The sequence below is a fragment of the Asterias amurensis genome, chromosome 6 (assembly GCF_032118995.1).
Source record: "Asterias amurensis chromosome 6, ASM3211899v1".
Lineage (NCBI taxonomy): Eukaryota > Metazoa > Echinodermata > Asteroidea > Forcipulatida > Asteriidae > Asterias > Asterias amurensis.
In genome coordinates this window covers 7501557-7521659 of record NC_092653.1, presented here as the reverse complement: position 1 = coordinate 7521659, position 20103 = coordinate 7501557, and the positions used below count along the sequence as shown (strand labels likewise).

Sequence of the window (20103 nt, the reverse complement as noted above, 5' to 3'; positions counted from 1 at the left end):
ACCTCATTCACAGGAAGTATGAATCGGGCTTCAGTTGTCAGTGATACTAAATAGTTTTTAGAATTGTTGTTTTATCAACAATTGTTGTGCGAAATTGAAATTGTCAAAACATTGTATCTCTCGTAAAATATCCCAAATGTGCACACAAAAGAAGTATGTGCCAAGATATGATGTTTATGGATGGAGCATTTTTGTGAGAGAAACAACCTTTTTGCAAAATCAAGATAACCTTTTTGACCTGAGACAAAAATTTACATTCCTTCTGTTTTCATTCAAGCTACGGTAAAGCTCCCTCCCGAGAAATTTGTGCGCAAGAACGAGAACGACCCTCAGCAGGAGCTGCCGACAGAACCCAAGAAGATTCAACTCAACTCATCGGACGAACTCTTTGCTGTTATACGAGATAAGAACTTCAACGCAGTGGGTCCTGAGCTTAGCCGCAAAGCTAAGATACTGTCTGCCCAGTATGAGGTGGGTTTGGTTGAATAGATGCATGGATTGTTTCTGGAGATTTCATTTTAACGGGAGACTTTTGAGACGCTGGCAGAAGCGGACATAACAGTCCTTTTGTTGTGGCTCTAAGCGTGTACGCACATGCGCAGTATTGCGCGCATAGGTCTTAGCATGCACACTTCTGACGAGAACTGTTAAGGATCGTCCAAAAGTTTTCCATTCTTTTAAAGACACTGGACACTATTGGTAATTGTCAAAGACCAGTCTTCTCACTTGGTGTATCTCAACATATGCATAAAATAACAAACCTGTGAAAATTTTAGCTCGATTGGTCGTCGGATTTGCGAGATAACTATGAAAGAAAAAAACACCCTTGTCACACGAAGTTGTGTACTTTCAGATGCTTGATTTCGAGACGCGGAAAGATGCTAAGACGGTACGTGACATCAAGCAGTTTGTTTTTCATAAAATCACTAACGTCTTAGGAGAAATTAATTTAATTTTTTTTTTACATATGTTCTAGGAGCGGAAAGATGCTAAGACGGTACGTGACATTAAGCAGTTTGTTTTTCATAAAATCACTAACGTCTTAGGAGAAATTATTTTAATTTTTTTTTCTATTTTACATATATTCTAGGAGCGGAAAGATGCTAAGACGGTACGTGACATCAAACAGTTTGTCTCCAAGCTTCCACACATTCAAGCCGCCAAGGCATCGTTAGCAACACGTAAGATATCTAACAATATAATAATGATAATAATAATAAACCGCATTTGTGTAGCGCATATCACTGCTAAGTCCCTATTTTAAGATTTTAGTGCATTTTAGTGCATGTGTACAATAGTGCCTTCACCTATTCATTTACAAGAGCTTTTTAATAAATACAACTCTGGTCGCAAAGGGCTTAGATCAACCCATGATCACACACAACTTGCAATACCGTCATCCAAAAGATCTTTCGGGGACAAGTCTTTTTCTGTTTCAGGGTCCAGACTTTGGAACAGTCTCCCTGTACACCTTCGTAATGCCCCTAGTGAAAAAATGTTTAAGAAGTTTTTAAAAACTTTCCTCTTTCCAAAGGAATTTTAATGTTGCTGGTTTATTTAATGTTTTCTTTGCAAAGCTTTTTCCGTAGGTTTTTATATGTTGCAAATTTTTAATATTCTTCTTATGTGCTGTTTCTTGTGCTTTTTATGCATAAATTTGCTTTCTATTGTATTTAATTTCAATTTTTATTGTAAAGCGCATTGGTCTATTTTGGAAATGCGCTATATAAATCTTTTTAATAATAATAATAATAATATGCGCTGGATAGGAAAAAAGAAAACAACAGGACCGGGGGACCAAAGTGTTTCCCAGGGTATTGACCCAATACACCTGACGTCATCATCAGAATAATCTTGGATGCGCCATTTTGGTGGTCAATGTCAATGTGTGTTATTCAGTGAAGTGCGCATTTTAGGCGACGCGGCACTAACACGTAAACCTATTCACCACCAACATGGTGAGCGTGGCATCAGTCGCCCGCGTGTGACGCGCGTGCAAGGGGTCAATATCACGTGAAGCTGAAGGGGGTGTTTGTGTATGTTTTCATTTTCAGATACCTCCATAGCTGAGCTGGTGAAAGAAAGAACAGATTTGGAATCTTTCATGGACTCGCTTCAAACTCAGCAAGGTGTGTATAGCTTCTTTAAAGTTGTACTTTTCACTTGGTATATCTTTCATTGTGATTTGCAAAGTTATAATAGATGTTAAATTTGCATCGGGGATAAAGAACATTAATTTTGGTTTTTACCCATACACCGATGTGTGTTAGCACTGTATACTCAGTACTTTCCCCGAGTCCTGTGAAAAAATATCACAGGCATGTTACTCGGGTGGGATTCGAACCCACGACCCTTGCAATTCTAGAGCAGTGTCTTACCAACTAGACTACCGAGGTTGCCCGGTAGCTAGAGGCAGTTCGAATCCTATGTTTTGGCAGCGGGTACCGCAACGATATAATAGATGTTAAATTTGCATCAGGGATAAAGTGCTAACACACATCGGTGTTTGCAAAGTTGTTGCCACTTCATGTATTATTTTGAAAGTAATTTTTGTTTCGCTATACTACTTGTGCTGGTTTTTTTTACTAAATGCAAATGCTTTGTTTCAGGTTTTTGTTCTTACTTTCAGTCTACTTGAGTTTGGTTTACTTCCATGTTTATTTGCTTGGCTGCTTTCTGTACACTTTTTTATTTTTATTTTGTTTATTGTCAAGTATTTTATTGTTAGGGTTTTTATAGATTTATTTCAATGTGCATTGGGGTGTTTTACATAAGGCGCCGTACAAATGCATTTTTTAATTCTTGTATACTATAATGATCGTTAATTGGATGTGGACGCCACCATGTTTTCTTGTTAAGTGGTGCCCCCACCCTGCTGATTTGATGCGTCCTGGGGTCAATTTTGGGCAATCCGTGGGTTGGGCTCTGTGTTGTTTGATACCCATCAGGCGCCCGTTGTGATTTCACAGTCAAAGCGCGAGCGTGCAGTAGTTTAACAATAGTCTATAGTTGTGACGTGTATGTATGGCTCTAGGGTTTTACTGACTCAACACAAAGATGTCTTACACCGAGACTCCTTAACTGACTGCCCTTGTATAAAGAATTGTTATTTTTACCCAGTCCTTAAGGATTTCATTACATTTTTTTACAGCAAAGATGACTTTGAGACATAAATGCTTAACAGTTTTGGATTGTCCCTGAAAAATCATACTTTTCTGAGAATGGCCTTTCTGTAAGTGAACATTCTGATTGTCTTGTTTCTCCAAACAGAGTTTATGAACGGCGTTGATACCGACAAAGTGAATAATTACATCGAAGAATGCATAGCTAAAAGAGAACCATTAATTAAGGTATGATCAAATTACTGCATAAGTTATACATAATCCTTGTTGTCAACATTGCTTATTCTTTGACTCTTTGTATTTCAAAAACAAATTCTTGAAGTCTCTGTTATACATAGTTTGAACTGTTATTATTATTTGGTTTTTTTTCCCCCTTTAGATTCTAAGGTTACTGTGCATACAGTCAGTCACAAACAATGGTCTCAAACCCAAAATATTTGACTTCTACAGGAGAGAAATTTTACAGGTAAGTATCTTGTTCCTTCATGGTCAGGGCACTTTTATAAAGTTGGGATTATTAGTATTAATAATAATAATAATAATATTGAGTTTTTATACAGCGCTTTTTCACTCCCTACGGGTGTCTCAAAGCGCTTCAAGATATTACCCCTGGTCACTGGGCCTTAATTCACTCCTTAAACCATCTCAACTCCCTTGGGAGTATACAGCCTCGTGCAACAAATGCGCTACTCGGCTAAATCAATCACAAGAACCATCTCTGCCCTCACAGGTACCCATTTACCCCTGGGTGGAGAGAAGCAATTATAGTTAAGTGTCTTGCTCATTAGGGTGTCGTGGCCAAGGGAATAAGAGCACCAAATTCAAGCTCTGTTGATTCTGTTTAGCAGAGTGTGGGTTTGAATCCCTGAGCAAGACACTTTACTATAATTGCTTCTCTCCACCCAGGGGTTAATGGGTACCTGTGAGGGCAGAGATGGTTCTTGTGATTGATTTGGCCGAGTAGCGCATTTGCAGCACAAGGCTGTATACTCCCCAGGGAGCTGAGATGGTTTAAGGAATGATTTAAGGCCCAGTGACCAGGGGTAATAGTGTTGGAGCGCCATGAGCGTCACTGTGTGACGGACCTGAGCGCCATTTAAAAAGCCATTATAATTATTATTATGTATATTCACAATTTGATTGTGTTCAATTGTCTGTTGCAAGGTGAATAGTATGAAGTTTTATTTGTTACAGACGTATGGGTTTGAGCACATGGTGTCGCTGAATAACTTGGAGAAAGTTGGGCTGCTGAAAGTACTGGGTCAGAAGACGTACAACACCATCAGGAAAACGCTGAAGCTGGTGGTCGAGGATGTAAATGAACAGGTGGGTATAGTGCCTCGCAATAAAGTGCGCCCTCTATAGTCTGCCTAAAACATTTAATTTGTTATTTTCATTTTTATTTGAATGTGCAGATAATTATTCTTGGGGATCATAAGACATTTTTTGAAAATGACTCATGTGCTATACCAAATTGGTATTGTAGTGTGCACTGCAGTTGGTTGTCTCCAAGTTGCCTGGAAAAGTTGCATTGTATGCCATAGGCCCTTAAATTGTTATTATTCTGATTTTAGTCCAACAACCTCTATCCCATTTTATACCCTTTTAGAACCACATGATATATCCCATGTGTACAGTGGCTACGCTCCTCTAAGTGTTAGGTTAGCTCAGTTCGTTGCTAAGCCAGGCTAGCGGAGCATTCCCAACCCCAGGGTTCTTGGGTTTGTTTCAGTTTCGGGGGAAAAATAATATAATACAATACAAAACAAATCATTGTGCAACAGTGAATGGACTCTGATAGTGTAAATATTCTGAGGTTAAATATTTTAAACTACAAGGGAAACTGACTGGGTAAATTTAAATGGAGTTGAATAAAGATGTGAGTCCAACAACCTCTATCCCATTTTTCTACCCCTTTTAGAACCCACATGATATATCGTATGTATACAGCGGCTATGCTCCCTTGAGTGTGAGGCTAGCTCAGTTCCTTGCCAAGCCAGGCTGGCGGAGCATTGATGAGGTATTGAGACTCATCCCTGGACCCACTGTGGAGGAGACCCAGCAGATTCCTTATGGCCTTCAGAAGAAGAGTGAGTATGGCCGCGTCATAAGTGAGCGACTTTGCCTAGGGTTAAAGTAGGGATGTGATTTTATGCGGGTTTTTTTCTTGAAACCCATATTTGATTTTGGTCGCTGAGCTAGGCATTCTCCTGAAGACGATCAGGGCCCAATTTCATGGCTCTGCTTATCGCCAAATTCCGCGCTTACAATCACGATTCCCCGCTTACATGCAAGTTCTTAATTTCTGCGCTAGCCTTGTAAGCTTAGAATGCCTAGTAATGCAGAGTACGCATGAAATACGCTTGCTGTAAGCACATAATTCCCTGCTTTCATAAGCGGCGATTCTGTGCTTACAGTATTATGCAGAGCCATGAAATTGGACCCAGAGCACACTGATTGATTCTTTACACACTTGTTCTTTTCCGAACCAACACTACACAAAATGAGATAATCACGTGGTAGTACCGCAAACATCTCTTAATTTACGCTGCTGTTTTTAGATGACAGAAAGGTTACCTTTTGCACACTTTTATTATCACCTAGTTTTAATGACGGTAAACAGTTTGTTTTGTTCAACATATACAGCGTTGGCCTTCTCCTGAAAACGAGCATAGTATATTGTTCAGAAAGTCGAGACCACAACCACTCCTTCAAAAAGAGATTTTACACCAGTTTACTATTTACAGTAATTCTTATCTTATTTTTCGTACCAAGCAAAGCTTCAAACACAACTAACAAACAGTATAGACTTTATGCATTGACGTCATCCAGCGGCCATCTTAGTGGAAAAACGGTGACGAAACAATCGAGACGCACAGATTTGTGCGCGCGGCGCACTGGCCAATGAACAACCTCCTTTTGACCTCTAGGTGAGGGTACCCTACTGAAATGACGTCATGTGCATAAGGTCTATTCTCTGTGTTTTATTGATGTGATGATAACCACATTTTTAATTTCTTTTTTTAGGGACAATTGGAGACAGTCAGACTGATAACCAGAAGGTGACGCTAGTGTTCTTTCTGGGCGGAGTCACCTACGCTGAAATTGCTGCTCTTAGATTCCTTTCCAATCAAGAAGATGGTAGGATTAAACAAAAACAAATCATCTTTATTAACTCTTTCATTGCCCGCTTTTTCAGGAAGTCAGGTTCAATGGCGCAGTGGTGTCTTGCCTCGCCTTCCATCTCTGGGACCCCGGTTCGAATCCCACCGGGGGCCACTATTTGGATTGGGTTTTCAGCCCCTACTTGACTGTGTGGGTTTTCCCTGGAACAATTCTCTGGGGTTTTCCTCCCACTTCTTAAACTGAAATATCTTCATTGTCTTCTCACCTTTTCTAGATGCTGAAAAGTCTTTGACAAGAATAATCGTGTAGATTTTTTTTTTTTTTTTTTTTAAATGTATCTTGCTGCTTTGTGTTGCCTTGGTGCATCCTAAAGCCAATAGTATTTCTTGAGTCATAATGCCCTATTTTGATAACATATATATTATGTATATTTTGGGTTGTACATTTTATTAATGTTATCGTTCTCTCTATCTTTGTATGTCAGCTGAAAAACAATTCTTAACCACCCCTCCCCTCACTGTTAGGGTGCCTATCAATTGCACATTCAAAGTATTTTTAGATGATTTTTACATGGAATGTGTTTTTGCTCATGAAAATCTCTTCAACTTGTGAATAATTGTTTGTAACCGTAACATAAAATTTAAGTTTTTTCCCTGTTTTTTATATTGTTTTCTAACAGTTTGGCAGTAATTAAGTTTTTTGTAGTATTTTAACTATACTTTGGAGTATTCTAATGTGTTTCAATTGAGACAACAGCTGGTGTTGCTCAATTTTTTGTCCCTATTGGGTTTTAAGATGGGATAGGCCTAATACTTGTTTTGTTATTTTATTTTTTGCTTTCTTAATCTACTGTTAAGTGCTTTGAGGAACCTTTGATTTATACTGTGCTATATTATTGCTGTTTTTGTAGTTCGTATTTAACATTATTAATAATATGCTGTATAATAATAGTGTACATTTATAATGCGCCATGTTTGTCATAAGTGACACTCCTGGCACTTAAAGACACCGGACACTTTTTGGTAATTATCAAAGACCAGTATTCTCACTTAGTGTACGACGCTCCAATAATGACTAATGCTTTTGATCCTTTTGTTCTTTCTAGGTCCGATGGATTATGTAATAGCTACAACGGCCATTATTAACGGGCACAACTGGCTCAGTTCCATCATGGAGGATCTCATTCCAACGGTTTCAGAAAAGGACACCAGATCAGCGACATCGAGTAGACTCAGATGATAACGCCAGATTTTATTTGAGTCTTCGTTTAAAATACTACTAATAATAGTAATAAAGACTTGTAATGCAGACATATGTACCCACCCTGCTGTGTGTGGCAGTGGACACTATTGGTGATTACTCAAAATAATTATTGGCATAAAACCTTACTTAGTAACAAGTAATGGGGAGAGGATTATAATATAAAACATTGTGACAAACGGCTCCCTATGAAGTAACGTAGTTTTCGAGAAAGAAGTAATTTTCCACGAATTTGATTTCGAGACCTCAGATTTAGAATTTTAGGTCTCGAAACCAAGCATCTGAAAGCACACAATTTCGTGTGACAAGGGTGTTTTTTTCTTTCATAGTTATCTCGCAACTTCAACAAACAATTGAGCTGAAAATTTTTCACAGGTTTTTATTTGATGCATATGTTGAGATGCACCAAGTGAGAAGACTGGTCTTTGACAATTACCAATAGTGTCCAGTGTCTTTAAGGGGCAGAGAAATTTGTGCAAGTATGGGATTTGAGACATTGCATGGTGTCCTGCTTTTTAACTTCTAGGTGGGCGAAAGTAGAAAATGGGCCGGAACTACTACTTTAGCTTTAGTGGATCGAGAAGACTTCTCATTATAAACTTCACTACCACAGAGTGAGTTCTTAATTGATCTCGACATTTTGACTCGCTTGTTCTAGTCATTGTCGGGGTATGTTAAGCTTTGCAAGGTTGTTTGACAAGATAACCTGTTGTCGGTAAGCAAGAAATACTGAGACATTTTAAAAGCTTGGTTGGAAGGTTGTATGGTAAGGAAAGTCAGTTGCGCATTTTTTGGGGTATTTCAGCTGGTATTTGGTAGGCAAGACTTGTCTTAGCTTTGTTGAAAGCAATGTGACATTGGCCCCCAGGTAGAAAGTAACAATGGCCAGCTATCTTTTTGGACACAAGGGTTGATCTGCTAATTGATAATGTGGTCCTGGGTTTAATCGGCTTTTCAGGTTAAACAACCACAATGTTTCAAAAACAAATTGGAACTCAGAATGAAGTAGGAAGGACATCATGCCTGATAAACCTGATGAGGCCAAGACAGTATCCATTTGATTAACTCCTTGTGCCACACTTCCTTTAAATTATATTTAACTAAATTTCACAAAATTGTATCAATCTATCACACATACGGATATGAAACTCATTTGTATATAAGTCAATTTATTTCATACCAGTAATAAACTTACTATAAACAAACATCCATTGAAAAAGGGAAATTTTCAGAGAAGACATTTTAAAGTACATGATATCATTAAAGGCAATGTACACGTTTGGTAATTGTCAAAGACCAGTGTTCTCACTTGGTGTATCCCATCATAACCATAAAATAAAGCCTGTGAAAATTTGGGCTCAATTGGTCATCAAAGTGGCGAGAAAATGATGAAAGAAAAAACACCCTTGTAGGACAAATTTGTGTGCTTTCAGATAGGAATAAAAGACTTCTAGCTAGAAGTCTTTTAATATTTTAGTGAGAAATTACCTCTTTCTCAAAAACTACGTTACTTCAGAGGGAGTCGTTTCCCACAATGTGTTATACTATCAACAGCTCTCCAGTGCTCATTACCAAGTAAGTTTTTAAGTTAATATTTGTTTTGAGTAAGTACCAAACATGTACCTTCCCTTTAAAGAGATCCACAGACAATGAATAAATAGTTTATTCTGGAAAACAAATATCACTCTAAAGGACAACATACATGTGTACCTTGAAAGGTTCTAGACTAAGATTTCAAGGTTTACTGAAGCACCAAAAAAAGGGTGCTCTAAATTCTGATACCCTCATGTTCCGATAACCCCCTTGATCTCCTCACCAAGGGTTAGGGTTAATAATAGGAAAATACATTAGGTGTGTAACCTTAAAAATGTGTACCGATTAACCGCCGAATTCTGCACTTACAATTATCATTCTTAGCTTACATATGGCAAGTTAGCTGTGTAAGCGAAGCATGCCTAGTATCATGAGGTATGCATGCGCACAAGTTTCTGCGCTAGAAGAATGCCTAGTACCATGAGGTATGCATGCGCACAAGTTTCTGCGCTAGAAGAATGCCTAGTACCATGAGGTATGCATGCGCACAAGCAAAAATTCCCAGCAAATTCCTGTGAAATTTGCTTGACACAAGCGCGGACTTCCATGCTTCCATTTGCTTACGGTAAGCAGAGCCAATACATTGGGGGTAGTTAGTTTCCAAACGCCGCGAGTCGATCGACTCAGGAAAAGGATCCGATGTAATCGGTAGTTAACAGATGGGCAGTAACAGCAACAAGAGAAATGCTGGACGGACTTGGTCAAGTCGAAAAGCGTTCTTACCAGTGTGTGTTTATTTTGGATCCTTTTCATGCGTAGCAATCAACTCACGGCGTTGGGAAACTAACATCTACCAATACATTGGGCCCACCATTGTTGTGTTTCTGTCACTTGCTATCAAAACTTGCCGGGAATCAAACCATGGCCACATTGGTGGGAGGCGAGCGCTTCATTAGATCTATGTGGTTTGGCAACCTTATGTGATGACAAGCTTAGCACTCAGGGAGAGTGTGATCGTGTTGTGCTGGCAGACTAGGTACTTCAGAGCTTGACTAGGAAACTTGCGTAGGAAACTGATACATAAGAAACTTGCGCAGGGAGACCTGCAGCAGACACGCACCTTTATGAAATTAGTTCTTTGTTTTGTCAACTACCTACTTTATAATTACTGTACATCTCTCTAAAAAAGATTGTGTACCTCCGATTTAAAAAAAAAAAGAATTTTCAAAATTGTCTAGCTTGCCATTAGAAATGGAGAAGAGTATTAGGAGAAAACTTGTAAATAATACTGACAGAGTAAATTAAAACAAATAATGTGAATAATCACTTGATTTTGCCGTCTCTGCATTTGTTGTTTTCTTAATGGTGTTTTGACTGGTGTTTTAATTTCCCTGCCTCCTTAAATAAATTGATCATGTCATTCTTTAAAGAATTGTTCGTTTTAGAAATTGTTCAGCCCTCCTCCTGTCCAGTCTATTTAAAAATAATGAAAGTGTGCCCGGCAGTTCATTTGCATATTGATCACAAGGTGACCTTTAACCTCATACTTGACTGATTTGTCGATGAACATTGAACCAAGTACAACCATCTTACTGTAAGTACATGAGGCCAATCTAAGGCCGTATCCAAATTGGTGCCTACAACAGCTACGACTGGACACGTTTTGTAATTGTCAAAGACCAGTATTCTCATTTGCTGTATCCCAACATATGTATAATCTGTGAAAATTTAGACTATTTGGTCATCGCAATTGAAAGAGAATAATGAAAGGTAAAACACCCTAGTTGCACAAACTTTGTGTGCTTTCAGATGCCTAATAAAAGGCTTCAGCCACGAGTCTGTCATTATTTGAGTGAGAAGTAACCTCTTTCTCAAAAACTACGTTACTTCAGAGATTCGCTCGGCCCCCAGCGGCCAGTACCCAGGACCGCTGGGATGGGCTGTCAGCTTTCACAGATTCTTGTTCAGGAAGTGCGTCATGTATGCAGTGCATAGAAATATGGCGCAGTGTGAGTGTGATACATGATGGGACTGCGCATTATTCAACCAATGAGCGTGCATGATACGTTTGCCCATCCCAGCGACTTTGGTTAAAGCAAGGCACTGGGGACGAGCGAACTTCAGAGGGAGCGGTTTCTCACAATATTTTATACTATCAACAGCTCTCCACTGCTCATTACCAAGTAAGTTTTCTATGCTAATAATTATATTTAGTAATTAGCAAAAGTGTCCAGTACCTTTAAGGCTTACTGTATTTCATCGATGATGACATGACAATCTAGCTGTATCCGTAGCAATAGTTGTAACTGCCAATTTGGACACAACTTTAGAGGATGGAAGAAGAAATAGTCAGGCCCCTTTTAGTATATGAAAAACTACAAATACACACATAGGAAACCAGACAAAGGTGGCCACAAAAGGACCTGTGGATACAAGAATCCGGCACAGATGCTTGTATCCAGTGGGTAGTGTTTTGATGCTCAAACCAGAACCAAATTACCAAATCCTGTACACAGGTTTCGTGTTTAGAACCCCAACCCTTCAAAATCCAACGGCATGTTCTGTTTCATTCTGTTGGACTGTTGCACAAGTAAATCAATCCTGCTTTACATGCAGTACACACCAATCAGAATCCAACAGTTTGTTAAGTGTGTTGCTGTCTCGCGCTGGATTTTGCTAGAGTAGGCAAGGATCCTAGAGGGGGGGTGGGGGGTTTAAATTGTTGCCAAAACACACCCCTGTTGATGGCGGCCACCAACTAGGCTAAAGAACCCATGGGATCCCATGCTGGAAGAACCACAGGGTCCTGCTGTAACACGTCCATTATTTCCTGAGATAAAAACTTCTTGTCGACTACGACCTCGTAGACGAACTCTGAGAACCAGTCGTCTGTCATTAGGAGATAACCTGGAGGATAGGAACAAAGAAAAAATGTTGGACAACAAGAAAATTCTGACATTGCATTGGAATGTCTACTATAGGTATAGGTAGGTACGGCCGTGCGTACATATGCTAGTTCTGCACTGGTTTTGAATAATTGGTAAACTATCCCAGTCTGCAATATGATATCAAGTACTGAATGAATACTAAGAGCAATTATAAGGTTTTCATGTTGAATAATCACAGTGTCATGATGGCCTGATGAAGAAAAGCCATCACTATTAATTAATGTTTAGCCTTCGACAAAGACACTGTTAGAGTTGAAATGTCAGGCAATTGAATACTGTCATTCGCATTGATTAATTAATTTAATCATCCATTAATGATGAGTTGACTTGCGGAAAAAAGTAGTTAGAAATAAAGAAAAATTGTATATTATAATAAACAAATCATTAATAAATTAACTGCGGTCAGTCGTTGACCTTTATACTGACCTTTGTCCCCTCTCTCTTCACCCCATGAGTTCTCTATTCTCCATTTGGTTGTTTGACTAGTTTCTGAGTCGCCTTCAGTTTTCTCCTAAAATAAAAAAACAGAAAAAAATTTATAATTCAAACTGGATTAAAATAAATTACAATCGGAGTGGAGTGTCCTCGGAATGGATTTTAAAAAATTCATGAGACAAAATTTTGCATACCCAAGTTACATACATGTACCTCATCAGATTTGAAAATGGATTTGAAACATTGTTTAATTAAAAAATGATTCACTGGTTAAAGACACTGGACACTATTGGTAATTGTCAAAGACCAGTCTTCTCACTTGGTGTATCTCAACATATGCATAAAATAACAAACCTGTGAAAATTTGAGCTCAGTTGGTTGTCGGAGTTGCGAGATAATAATGAAAGAAAAGACACCCTTGTCACCTGAAGTTGTGTGCTTTCAGATGCTTGATTTCGAGACCTCAAAATCTAATTCTGAGGCCTCGAAATCAAATTTGTGGAAAATTAAGTCTTTCTCAAAAACTACATTACTTCAGAGGGAGCCGTTTCTCACAATGTTTTATTCTATCAACCTCTCCTCATTAATCGCTACCAAGTAAGGTTTTATGCTAATAATTATTTTGAGTAAAATACCAATAGTGTCCACTGCCTTTAAAACTCCCAACCAAACAATAATTTCATCATACTTACCTCTGTAGAGACTCCGGTGAGCACCATAGCATGAGTCATCAAAGATTCTCCAAAGATGAGTCTGTTGGCTTTATCAAGCGCTGGTAGGGTCACCCCAAACACAAGGTCATAGTTTACTCTGTCAAGTAGAATAAGAGTAATAATAGTGGCCTGTTATATGATGGACAGTTCTGTAACTCAGTAACACTTATGGTGCTCAATATGCAAACCAAACAGTTATACAAACATTTAAAATAATGATGAGACACTTTTAAAAATTTTTAGACAAAATTGAGAAAATCGGATCACATAAATAATAAAAATAATTGTATTGTATTGTATTATGTTTTATTCCAAATTGGAACACACCCCATAACCCTGGGGAGGGTAACAATATAATAAAAACAAAACACATTGAATGAATAAGTCATACGGAAAGGAATTTAACTTAGAACAAAAACAAATAATTACACAGTTTGATTTTCTTTTAAAGCAGTAAATAAAAAGACGCAAATAAGAATAGCTTCATCGGGAGTGTCCATCAAAAACTTAAACCTGTCTTCCCTGCCAAGAGTTTCAAAGCCTTTGTAATGATCAATAATATAAGCCAACATAACAGTCCTAAGGTCGTTGTATAAGTGGCAATCAAGAAGTAAATGGATTTCTGTTTCAACATCAAGGTGACAATTAATGAATTTATTTAGTTACTTACGCTTTCAGATCAAGGAGACCAGTTTTACCCGTAAAGTGTTTTCCAACGTCGCAGCCGAACCATACCGGCTGAAAAAAATATTAAGAAATTATAAATTTATGCAATTTCTTTATGATGAACAAACAGTTTAATGGGCCTAGTGTGTGTTCTCAGATAAAAACTGACAGAAACATCCTACCAAAGGCATTGAAATGCAAACATGGTATAGCTCCTCAAAACCTCAAAGAATTATACCTGATGCAATTAAAGGGAAGGTACATGTTTGGTAATTACTCAAAACAAATGTTAACTTAAAAACTGACTTGGTAGCGAGCATTGGAGAGCTGTTGATAGTTTAAAACATTATGAGAAATGGCTTACTCTGAAGTAGCATAGATTTTAAGAAAGAGGTAATTTCTCACTAAAATAATAAAAGACTTCTTCTAGCTAGAAGTCTTTTATTCCACACAAAGCACACAAATTCGTCCAACAAGGGTGTTTTTTCTCTCATCATTTTCTTGCAACTCCGATGACCAATTTAGCTCAAATTTTCTAAGGTTTGTTATTTTATGCATATATTGGGATACACCAAGTGAGAAGACTGGTCTTTGACAATTACCAATAGTGTACCTTCCCTTTAAATGCAAGTGTTGTAAAAAGGACATATTTTGTGATGCATTTCATTTCAACAATTTCATAATTCAACAAAGGTTATCGCAGGAGAACAACGTAGCAGAAGTTGAGTGTTAAATACCTCCCCAGATTTGATCATTTCTAGAGAGACTTTCTTGAGTAGCTCAATCGGCTGGTTGTTGTACACCGTCTTGCGTCCTTCGACCATGTTACTAAGATACTCAACAGTGTACGCCTTGCCGTAGCCATTGTTGGGTCGAGGGTCATTCACTATGCAGATCTGAAAGAGAGCAGAAAATACTAAGTGACTTGGCCGTCTCCTCTAGGTACCACTAGCCTTTAGTCAAGAGGCACACGGCGGCGCCACCTCCCGATGTCACACGCAAAAAAAGACCAGCGCGAGCGGCGAAGCAGCGAAGCGCTTTTACCAACTCATTTATTTAATCAGCTATTTATGATCGCCTAACATCACATGTCCCTACCTTATCTTGTAAGTTAAAGACCGGCTTGACGTATTCTTCGTAGAATGCCTTTGGAGCGATCGGCCCAACCTTGTGGTAGGCTTTATTCTTGTCGTGGTACTCCCAGGTTATTGTAGATGGAGGAGTGCCCAAGCATATAGAACATATGCGGTAGACCTAAAGAGGAACAAATCACGTACCAAAATATTAACAGCAAAAGTTATTCCACGTCATTCTTGCGGGATACGAACCAATTTTTGAAAGGAGTATTTTAAAGGAGTGTTGGCTCTGTGAAAAGCTGTCGCTACGTTTTGACTTTCTTGATGTAGCAGCAGACTTCAAGACACTGCAATTAATTTTTAATATATAAGGACAAAGTATATGTAGAGACACGGCAAGGAGAACCGGTCCTCTAATTAATAAAGGACGAGCATTCGGCAAAATACAATCAATAATAATATTATTATTAATAAATGAACAAGCCAATGATGTCTATATGATATAAAATATAATCTCTCCTCTACAGGTTTTAATGGTAACCCATAGCAAACATACAAAAAGTTACAACACTACAGTATACAATACATGTAGTCTACACAGTGCACAGTAAAAGTTCACAAAAAGGTCAGCACACAGAGGCTAGCGGAGGCACGTGTGACGGTGCTGCTTGGCAATACACACAAAAAATGATCAAAATAGTGAGCTACAAATCACAGATTTCACGTATAAATGAGAGTCAAAACACAAAATATTACTCACAGATAGCTCAATAAACTTAGCCCTCCCTGAGTATACAACCTGGGCAACGGTTGCGAAGTAAATTCTCAACAACAACAAAATCAACCTACCTCCGCGACCATTTTTGTAATTTCTTTGTTGATTTCTTCGTCTGAGGCTTTGTTTTGGACCATCTCTTGAAGTTGCTTTGCGTAACCTCTCACCTGAATGGAAAGTAACAGGTTGTACAGATTATTGTTACTGTGACAATAAAAAGAAGACAACTACCAAAAAAAAAAATTTTAAGAAGGGAATAAAAGAGCGACATTGAGGTTCTAAATGGCCATGTAAACTGGCAGGGTCGTGGCCGTGCCATAAAGCACAACCATGCAATGTTTATAACAGCAATTTATGAACGAGTCACTACTGAGACCAATTTCATAAAGCTGTTAAGCAGAAAATTCTGCTTGAAAAGTTTCCTTGCAAAGCAAAAACTTAGTGGGGCACCAGTCACAACAATGCAAATTTAATGTTATTTTGGCTGGTAACCCATTTCCATTAAGCAATACTTTTCTGTGCTTAACTCGTTTATGTGCTTAAAGGCTCTATGAAATTGGGCCCAGGTTTGGAGGAAAAAATTGTCTAATGTGATACCTTGCTTTTCAGAGTGAGATTCATCCGTCGCGATGCGCATGACGTGTGCGACTCCGCAAAGCACTTCCTAGGAATGACGCCATACTTCTCAATGAGATTGGTCAGCATGTCCCACTGGCCGCCGTCGCACGTTGGATCGGACAGCAGAAAACTGACCAGCCTTCCCTCGACGGGCTCCCCACGACGGAACACCTCAACGAAGGTGTGGAGAAAGTAGTTCATCCTCTCAACCTACAGGGAAGATTGGGAAATAGATGGGTTAGAGAACTGCAATAGAAAAGAGACGCCATTGGTTTTTATTAAGGTGTCTTTTCAGAGTAATCAAAGATTGTTTTGGGGACTTGAACAAATTTTTTTTTACTTGAGCGCGATTTGAACCAAAGACCTCTGGATTAAGGCATTTGTGGTGTCAGTCAGTGTCGCAGATGGAATCAGTGACGAGACCAAACACCAAGTCTTAGTAACACACATAGACAGATGCATATGTGGGCAATTCCATTGTCAGTAGCATTACACTTTTCGTTGTCATTTCTTGATCTTTGTGCTAGTAGTTCTATGTGAGATATTCTTTCCACTATGTTTATAGACTGATTTGTACTCAACAACCAAGGCTTTGAAGTTATTGTGGGCTTTGTGCTCTGGATGTAATAACGTTGTAAAAAGCGGTCAGTCGCATTACACAAAAAGAGCGTAAAATGCCCTGCAAGTGACATTGATGAAAGTGACATTGAGGAGGGATCAGGTGATGAAATCTAACCTTATCCCAGAAGAAGAGGTAAGATTGACTGAACTCAAAGTCTTCGATGTTGACTTTCTTCATGAATGGATTCCTCATGACATTCAGGCATGCGAAAATCCAACAACGGCCGCTGTTCTTCTGATTGGATATCGGCTTGCAATCTGCGATCTAAAGGTGGCGGAAATAGATACATTAGATTGTTTAAAAGTTGTGACCAGCAGAAAATCAACCTTCCATCCCCAACTTCCACCCCCCCCCCAACAAAGATCAACTTGGTTGAATGTAAACTCAGTTGAATTTGTACTTGCATTGTTATAATTCAGTTGCTTATTTTTTCCATACAATTGTTTGAGAGCTCTGCTTTGATGAGTGATTGTGGAGTCTATACTTAACACTGCATGTTAAGTTTTATACTAAATGGATTGGCTTTACTTCAAGATCATTTTAGTACAAGCTTCATGTTTTCAACTCTTCTTGAATTTGAATTATTTGGAAGAGAAATATTGGAAAATTTCTTGTCTTCACTTTGCTGTGGATACACCTACCAATACCTGCTTACTGGAGCGAAGATCTTCCTATTGTTTGGCACATGTAGTGCTTCTGCTATCAATGCCTGAACACAACAATGAGCATTGTTCACCTGGTCTTTCACATCACCTAGATGAAAGTATGCCGCACTATTCATCCAATGAATTGCTTGCCGTTAGAGGCTCTATGATGGAGAATAAAAAGGATTTCCCAAACTTTGATGAACCACATTCGAGCACTTGGCATAAATAGAATACCTGCTACAAGGCGTGGAGTTCGAGCAGGAAGAACAAAGAAACGACCACAAGTGGACAATCAACATCACAATAGAGTGGCATTTGGTATGCTAAATGCCCGCTCTGTCAGGAACAAGACCAGTGAAGTTCTTGAGTTTATGGATGATAACCACTTGGATATACTGGGTATTTGTGAAACATGGCTGAATGATGACGACAGTGCAGTTATTGGTGAACTAACTCAACATCGGTATAAGCTTGAACATGTACCGAGACCTACTAGACGTGGTGGAGGAGTTGGACTTTTGTACAGAAATGAGCTCAGTGTACATGTCTGCAAACAAAGCTACACCTGCTACATCTTCATGCTCCACCCAGGCACCTCAGATCATCGTCCACCAAACTTCTAAACATTCCACGAACACGCCATTCATGGGGAGCCCGCTCTTTCTCACACTCTGGCCCATCACTATGGAACGAACTCCCCCCTAAACTCCGACAACTCACTACATATTCCAGCTTCAAAACCCATTTGAAAACTTATTTGTGTGCTTGACTATATTCTTCGCTATCTGGCTTCGGCATCTCTCCTGCGCCAGGAGTGTCTTTTAGACAGACATGGCGCATTATAAATTGCCACTATTATTATTATTATTATTACCTGATAAGTTTTTAACTACTGCCATTTGTTCAGCGCCCTAGAGCATGTCAACATGATAAAGGCGCTATATAAGTTTTGGTATTATTATTATTTATTATTCATAAACACCTCAGACAGTTTCGCTATTCCTATTGGTGGAGAGCGAGTCACGTGGGCGTGTATATACTATAACTAGTGGTTTAAACCCGCCGAGGCCTGGTTCTTGATAATTTACCTCGACTTCGTCTCGGTAAAATTATCAAGAACCAGGCCTCGCTGGGATTAAACCACTAGTTGAAAACCTCTTCACCACACATTGGTTCCCTTATTAATACAGGCCTGTATGCTTCATTTTTGAAAGGGCAGGGGCACCAAGGCATTTTCTACTTGGTAAAGGGCACCCAATGAGGGGCATGGATGCAATCGCCTTTGTTGCCTCCGTGAAGTACCAGGCCTATTGTTATTACGATACTTGTTTTACTTGTTATATTATGTCACCTTATGTTGGAAAGCGTGTTGTGTTTCCTGCACAATGGACGAGTCAACGCACACCTCAAGTGGGTCAAACTTATACGCAACATTCTGAGCCAACTTGTTCTTGGGGTCGGAGTTGAACTCGGCCTTGAATGCCTCGACTTTGGCCGCTGTCAATTCTAAAAACAGATGAGAGAAAAGTGTTGTTAATGCAAAATTTCTATTTCTATTACTTAGTCTTAAGAATAAGATGATTCAATTCAAATCTCAAAAAGACAAAAGACAAAAATATACAACAAATTCACTAGAAATGGGACTACATCAACCTGTCAGTGTGTTTTTTTGGATAACCATATGGCGCAACCACCTTTTTCACTCGTTTTTACAAAAAGAGATAACTCATTGAGGTAACTTAGATACTATATTATTTCATATCAAATGAAAAAGTGGTGGCGCAATACGGAAACTTTTCCTCTTTTATTCTAATATTAAAAACATTGTGCAGTGTTTTGGGGACTTGTTGGAGTCCAAGCAAACGTTATGAACTTTAAGACTTTATTTCCCTTTAAAAAGAATCACATATGCAACTTTGTTTGGAGGTCCCTGAAGTTCAAATCATTTTCTATAACGACAGATACTTGTGTACTCCTCAAAGAGGGCGCTGTTAGCAGGGTAAGATTAACCTGCTTCAAAAAAGCATTTAAAAAAAATAATAAAGGATAATAATTAATGAATTGAATAGGCCCTACTAAATCAATATAAAAATAGCGCTCTTAATTCAACAAACAACTGCAATATTAAACATGGAATACACAATAATGGAGTAAAGTGAGAAAAATGGTAACGAGAACAACAAGATTCCAAACCAAAGGAAGATGATTTGTTTTGATTAATAACAAAACTAAATTTTACAAACCTGCCATTGTGTTATTGTTGATGTTTGGCTTCGCAATTCCACTCTTCTTTTTTGAGTGCGACGACTGTGTTGATGACGTTTTTATTACAGATTTCAAGAAAACCCTTGAGAAGCTAATATTTTGTACACGACTACCAATCATGTGTGTGGGCCCTGAGTCCTAGCTCATTAGCTGGCACAAAAAAAAAATCAATAGAGCTTCGGTGAATAAAAAAAGACTTGTGGCTATTTGCAAAATAATGACATTGACACCGCACAGTGTTGCTTAATCATCAGCAGTGTGGTTTATTAAAACGTAAACAGCAGGGTAAAATTTGCA

The 20103-nt window shown here is 38.7% G+C and overlaps 2 protein-coding genes across 3 annotated transcripts in view; one reads left to right on the top strand and one right to left on the bottom strand.

Annotated features, from left to right (window-relative positions):
- The window catches only part of LOC139938286 (vacuolar protein sorting-associated protein 33A-like), an 18930-nt gene extending 8558 nt beyond the window's left edge, over positions 1 to 10372 (top strand). The window contains exons 7-16 of one of the 2 annotated variants that reach the window (XR_011786120.1): positions 278 to 471; positions 1091 to 1181; positions 2055 to 2129; positions 3271 to 3350; positions 3502 to 3588; positions 4317 to 4448; positions 5044 to 5212; positions 6150 to 6263; positions 7354 to 9526; positions 9577 to 10372. Coding sequence is in view for 1 of the 2 variants with exons in the window: in XM_071933703.1 (XP_071789804.1) it covers positions 278 to 471; positions 1091 to 1181; positions 2055 to 2129; positions 3271 to 3350; positions 3502 to 3588; positions 4317 to 4448; positions 5044 to 5212; positions 6150 to 6263; positions 7354 to 7487 (1076 nt within the window). In the remaining variant the exon portion in view is untranslated. Of the gene's footprint in view, positions 1 to 277; positions 472 to 1090; positions 1182 to 2054; positions 2130 to 3270; positions 3351 to 3501; positions 3589 to 4316; positions 4449 to 5043; positions 5213 to 6149; positions 6264 to 7353 lie in introns of both variants that reach the window. The other variant, XM_071933703.1, reaches the window with a different exon arrangement.
- On the bottom strand, positions 8658 to 20047 carry LOC139938288 (bleomycin hydrolase-like). Its single transcript, XM_071933704.1, has 11 exons — positions 19785 to 20047; positions 18893 to 19047; positions 17009 to 17158; positions 16252 to 16482; positions 15729 to 15821; positions 14902 to 15057; positions 14541 to 14699; positions 13808 to 13875; positions 13117 to 13234; positions 12416 to 12500; positions 8658 to 11948 (listed from the first exon to the last, which is right to left on the bottom strand). Exons 1-11 carry the CDS (start codon positions 19924 to 19926, stop codon positions 11800 to 11802), a joined length of 1506 nt encoding a protein of 501 aa, XP_071789805.1. The 5' UTR covers positions 19927 to 20047; the 3' UTR covers positions 8658 to 11799.
- Between the last annotated feature and the right edge of the window lie 56 nt (positions 20048 to 20103).

Excerpts from the sequence above, each read along its gene's own strand:
- LOC139938288 (XM_071933704.1), bottom strand. The coding sequence starts at position 19,926 with ATGATTGGTAGTCGTGTACAAAATATTAGCTTCTCAAGGGTTTTCTTG. Across the intron at positions 16,483-17,008 it reads ACCTCTTCTTCTGGGATAAG|GTTGAGAGGATGAACTACTT; the intron begins GTTAGATTTCAT and ends TCTTCCCTGTAG. Across the intron at positions 15,058-15,728 it reads TTACAAAAATGGTCGCGGAG|GTCTACCGCATATGTTCTAT; the intron begins GTAGGTTGATTT and ends GTTCCTCTTTAG.